The sequence below is a fragment of the Tupaia chinensis genome, unplaced genomic scaffold (assembly GCF_000334495.1).
Source record: "Tupaia chinensis unplaced genomic scaffold, TupChi_1.0 Scaffold147500_1, whole genome shotgun sequence".
NCBI classification, from domain to species: domain Eukaryota; kingdom Metazoa; phylum Chordata; class Mammalia; order Scandentia; family Tupaiidae; genus Tupaia; species Tupaia belangeri.
The window spans coordinates 69135-75166 of record NW_006207351.1 but is presented as its reverse complement, the minus strand read 5'-3'; the positions used below and the strand labels follow the sequence as shown (position 1 = coordinate 75166).

The 6032-nt window shown below is 56.3% G+C and overlaps 1 protein-coding gene across 2 annotated transcripts in view; it reads right to left on the bottom strand.

The window, feature by feature from the left end:
• The window catches only part of CDCP1 (CUB domain containing protein 1), a 40853-nt gene that overhangs the window by 2467 nt on the left and 32354 nt on the right, over positions 1-6032 (bottom strand). Inside the window, exons 7-9 of one of the 2 annotated variants that reach the window (XM_006169750.2) lie at positions 5454-5834; positions 3039-3404; positions 1161-1248 (exon numbers count right to left, since the gene is read on the bottom strand). In XM_006169750.2, coding sequence (XP_006169812.1) covers positions 1161-1248; positions 3039-3404; positions 5454-5834 — 835 coding nt within the window. The remainder of the gene's footprint in view (positions 1-1160; positions 1249-3038; positions 3405-5453; positions 5835-6032) is intronic. The other variant, XM_027768778.1, reaches the window with a different exon arrangement.

Genomic DNA, 6032 nt, shown 5'->3' with positions numbered 1-6032 from the left:
AGGATAGGCGGGGCCGGCGTGCTTCGCCGGCCACTGGCCACTAACGTGCGGTCTGCCAGGTCCTCTGCACTCTGTCGTGCATGGGCGCGAGCACCCCCTTTCCAGAGCCAGCCGTGTTGCCTGGTGGTCACGGGACCGGCATGTGGATGGGAATGACAGACCCCAACCCAGTGGTGTGGGGGACACTACAGGCATGGGTGGCATGCAGCCCCAATCCCTACAGGACGTCAAAGCAGAGGACTGCGGCGTGGCCAGGACTGACCACTGACCGGAGGGCTCTCGTCCCCCTCCCTCTCGCTCTGTCTCTCTGACAAGGGCACACACTCTCTGGCAATTGGAAAAAGAAGAAAAGAAAAATACTGCAACACTTTCATGTGAGTGTTTCTCAGAGTGGGATTTCCCCCTCATAGCCTAACTCATACCCAGCAGCATTATTTAAACAAGAGCCTTTTAAAAAAAAATGAATTATTTTTGGGGCCAGCAGGTGGTGTGTTAGTTGGCCGACCGTGGTTTGAGTCCCGGACCTGGTGGTCTTTCTCACTTTCCCTTCCTCTCTCTCCCTGGTCAAATTAAAACAATAATAGCAAATAAAATTAAATACATTTTTAAAAAGAATTATTTAATTTAATTTATTATTATCACTTTTTAACTTGACCAGAGAAAGACGGGGCAGGGGGGAGTGAGAAAGCAGGCTGCCAGGTCTGGGACTTGAACCATGGTCAGCCTATGAGAGTCCAGTGCCTTAACCACCATGCCACTGCAGGCCCCCAGCAACAGTACTTAATGTTGATCTTTAGAGGGAAGACAGGAGGCAAGGAAGCCAGGTCAGGAATCAACAGTGTATCTGGTCTGAGGAGGTGTCAAACCAGCCCGAATGGATGCCAGCCGGCGGCCTGTGGTTAGGCACCGGACCCAGAGGCTGACTTTGCAGTTCAAGTCCTGTATCTAGTGACCTGAAAAAAACACCAGGCGCACTGACAGTGTGTGGCCAAAATCCTGAGACCAGGATGGAGGAGAGGTGGTTGTAAAGTGGTCATCCCCCCAGGGGGCTATTTTTCACTTCCTCTGTCTCCCTCTCGAAAGTGTACATGCCCTACAGTAAAACGAAAACAAAATAAAACAAAAAGCCAGCCAGAGACAGCCTGAGAAGTTCCACCTACTTTTTTTTCACAAAGCAAATGATGAGTCCGAGCGAGAACAGCAGCAAGGCTCCGCCTCCCACCCCGGCGATGATGACCACGGTCAAGTCTGTGAGCAGAGACACAAGACGGACAGGAGACAGGCGGGGCGAGCCCCATGACGGATGAGTGGCTCCCAGGGCGGCCCCCACACACTGCTCTTCCCACCACCTGGGGTCTCCTTCCCTCCTCTTGAGTCTGGGATGGCCAGTGGAAGTTGGCTATGCCGAGGCCACCATGGCGTGAGGAAGCCCAAGCTAGTTGTGTGGAGGTTCCAGTGGGGAAAACCCGACCAGGCTGAAGGTGAGAACCCAGGTCCTAGCCTGGCCTCCTGCTGGACCATCCCAGTTACCCTCTGCTTAGGGCATCTGGCTGGGACGGCAGGGACCGTGGAGCACAGAAGCAGCGCCTTGCTGTGCCCTGTCCGAATTCCCATCCCACGGAACTGAACAAACTGAATGGTTACTGTTCGAGCCGCTGCATCCTGGGGAGTTTGCATGGGTATCAGAAACACTGGGAGACCCACCAGACCTCCTCCAAAGCTACTCCTGGCCCATCCGGTGTGTCCCCCGATTGTCACAGCCCTTTCTGGAGAAGAGCAGAGCGGAGGAAGGCAGAGGAAGCAGGGAGTCAGAAGTCAGAAGCGAAGGCGTTAGGAGAAGCCTGTTAGATTTGTGCCTGCAGCTGTAGGAAGGCGAAGGGGAAGACATCAGAGGAGACACCCTGCACCCCACGCCCTGCAGCCCACGGGGAGCTAGACAACAGAACAAAAGGGAAGGCTGAGAGGAAACAGGGAGACAAAGGAAACGGCAGAGGAGGGAAACCTGGGAGGTACCCGGACCGGAGCGTGTGGGAGAGCAATCTACCCGGGCCGTTGGTCTCCCACCCAGGCTCCTGCTAACCAGCGGGGCGCTGGACGCCCCATCACCCGACTGCCAGAAATGGAAGGTGCTGGAAGAAACAGCCTCCAGGGTCCCTTGTGGTTCCAATACCCCGCGAGGCTCTGGTCATCGCCGTGTAAAGGCCGATGCCAGTCTGTCCTGCCACCCATGCAGATCCCTGCGTGAGCTCTAGTGGGTCCCACAGCTCTGAGGAATGAAGGCCAAGGCCCCGTCCTGGCCAGGTCTGCCACGGCAGCACGGCATGGACCCGGCTTTCCTCGAGGGCGGGCTCACAGGTACCAGCACCGGGAACCTCGGTCGCACTTCCCGGGGCTGCACCGTTCATCCCGACACGGATCCCTATGAGACGCTCACGAGGAGGTTACTATCTTCTCTCTCTAGGATGAGAAGGCTCTCAGGCTTCCAGAAACTTCCTCTCTATCAAAGAGAGATCAACAGTAAAGGACAGTGGCAGGCTGGCTGAAAAATGTCGGCTGGCCAAGAGGATGTGGGGGAAGGGGAGCTGCGTGAGTGACACTGTACGCATCAGTGTGTCCCCCTAGTCGCTTGTGGGCCTCTCTGTCTCTGTCATCAGAACGGGCCTAGGTCGGAGGATAAGACCATGTGGGGAAGACGGAGTAAACCCGGCTGGCTCAGAAGATCTTACTTGGGCTTTCCCATGTCCAGGGTCCAGCCAAGATCAGCAAAGTTCTCTAGCCAACCTGCAGCTGCATACAGGTGAACGAGAGTGAGCCCCAATAAGCCCTGCTCAGCCCAGACTTGTCCAGCCAATGCACGCGCATTGAAGCCACTGAGTTCTGGGGTAGTTTGTGATACAGCATCATTGATGCAATAGCTGACTGATACAGGAAATGCCAGGACTTCATCTATGTTTTCTGACTCGCCTCCAAGCTTGCTTCCTACCTCTGCTGCTAATTTTCTACCCACCACCATCCTCAGAAGACCCTAGAGGCCTTACCCATAGTCCTCGGGGTCAGTGTCACCCAGAAGAGCAGGTCGAGCTGCTTGCCGCTCGCGGGGCTGCAGTTTGAGATGTTGAGCCAGAAGCTGTGGTGGCGGAAGCTCGGCTTGGGGAGCGCCTCCTCCTCTAGGCTGAAGATCTCCTCAGCTCGCGTCCGCTGCTCCTTGATGATTAAGAATGCACGCCCCGTCTGGCAGACCACGCCACTGCGCTCCTTGAAGAAGGTCAGGGAGGCCACCTGGTCGCTGGGCACGCTGATGTTCCAGGACACGGAGGCGAGGGCCGGGAGGCCCCGATCCCAGTTCGGCGTCCTCAGGTAGACCTTGTTTTTTGTGTCTGGGGTCACCGTGAAGACACCCTCCTCTGCAGGAAAGGGAAGAGGATCCAGACAGGCGTCATTTCAGTCGCTGGGCCACCTAACCGGGACTCCACCCGACCCCTCCATGATGAACACGCTCCATGTCCACCCTGACGGAGAGGCCCTGCCCACGCAGCCTGCCGGCCCCTGCCAGGTGCCCGTGGGACCGAGTTTGTCTGATGCCAATTTAAAAAGCTACGGGGCTAGTGAACAGTCAGTGAGGTGTTTGTCTCCCCAGACGGGGGGCTCAGGTCTTGGGATAAAAGCAAAACAAACAAAGGCTGGCAAGTGGCATGGCAGTTAAGGTGCTGGACTCCCACATGGTCAACCCACGTTCGAGTCCTGGACCCAGCGGCTTTGAAAACCAGAGCAAAACAAACAAAGGCTGGCAAGTGGCATGGCAGTTAAGGTGCTGGACTCCCACATGGTCAACCCACGTTCGAGTCCTGGACCCAGCGGCTTGAAAATCAGGGCAGGCACACGCACACACATGCCCAAAGTCCCAAGGGGGGCATGCAGGAAAAGCGATGTGGTGTAGCCATCGGCTCTGGCAGGTGATTTCTCACTTCCTCTCTCTCTGTCTCTCTGGGGAGCGTGTATGCTTTATAGTAAAAATCAAAACAAAAAAAAGAAACAACACTCCCCAGGCCGGTACCCCAAGCCCATGGTTATCCTAGCTCCCTTTCAGAAAAGTTCAGAGCAAAGAACCAGCAGTTAGCGTAATGGCTATGTCGCTGGACTCCCACGTAGTCGACCGCGGTTCGTGTCCCGGACCCGGTGGCTTAAAACTCACGCCGGGCACATGTGTGTGCGTGCCCAAGATCCCGAGAGGAGAATGGAGGAGAAGGGATTGCGGCGTGGCCATCCCCCCTGGGGGGTGATTTCTCACTTTCTGTCTCTCTGTCTCTCTCTCTCTGGCGAGCGTACGAGCCCTATAGCAAAAACCTCTCCAAAAAAAGAAAAAAGAAAAGTTCAGAGCGATAGCTCATCTGTGCTGCCCCACGTGGACTGGCTCAGACTCACTTCTGTTCTAGAGACTTCAAATCCTCCCGGCAGGTGGCGTGGTGGTGGAGGGCACTGGACTCCCACATGGTCAACCACAGTTCGAGTCCCGGACCTGGTGGCTTGCTCTCTCACTTTCCCTCTCTCTCTCTCTTACATTGTCCCTCTCTGGTCAAAATAAAAAATAAATAAAGTTAAAACCTCCCAGTTCTGGGAAGTATTTTAGAATTGCAATGCTGGAAGAGCTTCCTACATGTCAACTAATCTCTTCCCTACCTTCGGGTGAGATAAAACGCTACATTCCACCCCGATGAGAAGGTCTTACTCTCAGACTCCCAGAGGCGTTTCTCTGGTAACCTTGGTGATAGCAGGCCGCCCAGACCGCTCTTACTTCTATGGCCAAAGGTTTTCCTCTCGCCCACTCATGTCTCCAAGAATAGAAGTACAAAGAAACACGAGAGGAAGGTCCTGGTCCAGCTTTCTGTAATGTTGACTTTCAAGACCCACCATGGAGCCAGCAGGGGGTGTGGTGGTTAAGGATGCTGGACTCCCACATGCCTGACTGTGGTTCGAGTCCCAGACCTGGCGGCTTGTTTTCTTCACTTTCCCTCTCTCTGTCTTTGATCAAATTAATAATAATGATGACAATAAATAAAGTTAAATAAAATAATTCTTTGAAGTTAAAAAAATAAAGATCCACCAGAGAGCTCCCCCAGAGGAGCCACTGTGGCCGGTTCCTGCCTCGAGGCCCCTCCCAGCGCCCTTTCCTCTGTGCCCTCTGCACATCGGGCCGTAAACCAGAATCCTAACGTCTGCGTGAGGGTTTGGGTGCGACCCTTCGAAAACCAGCACCAGGAGGCCCTGGGTTATTTCTTGTGCTGAGTGACTGGCCCGCGGGATCAGGACTCACTGGGCTTCCGAGTTCTGGTGCGAGGACGAGCCCGCTGGCTCCTCCTGGACCACAACTCACTGCAGGGGCTCACAAAGCCGACTCTAGAAAAAGGCCAAGCGAGAAGGGGAGGGCCCGGAGTGGGAGGGGCATGGACCCTTACCTCTGAAGTGTGGTACGAAGGACACGGCCAGGCCCTGCCCCGGGGCCTCTCGCTGGAAGCTGGGGGAGAAGGTGCGAAGGGTCACGGAGACATTCTCCTTCACCTGGATCTGCTCGATGGCGCCCCCAGGGCAGAAGGAGCCAAAGTACAGGTCGCGGCCGGGGCTGGCGCTGGCCAGCAGGTAGCTGAAGCTGGTGCTGCAGGCCTTCTCGTGGGTGTGCTGCTGCAGCTTCTGGGCTGGCACCAGCGCCAGGCTCAGCCTGTCCTCGGGCACCAGCAGCTTCCAGGAGAAGTCGTGCAGCTGCACAGGCAGCCGGAGCAGGTCGCTGGGCACCTGGAGCAGCTGGGGTCTCCTGAGGCAGTACCGGGGGTCCATGCAGCCTGGAAGAGAGGGCTGGTGGCACCCACGTGCAGAGGAGGCCGGAGCGCACACCTCCCCTGCTCTTGGGGCGGCCGAGGGGGATGTCCATCCTGCGTTACCCCTTTCCTGGCCTGTTCTCACTCAGGCCCCTGCACACCCCGTTCCAGGCTTCCCCCGACACCCCTCCCCTCCCCGTCCACTACACTGGCAGACGCACT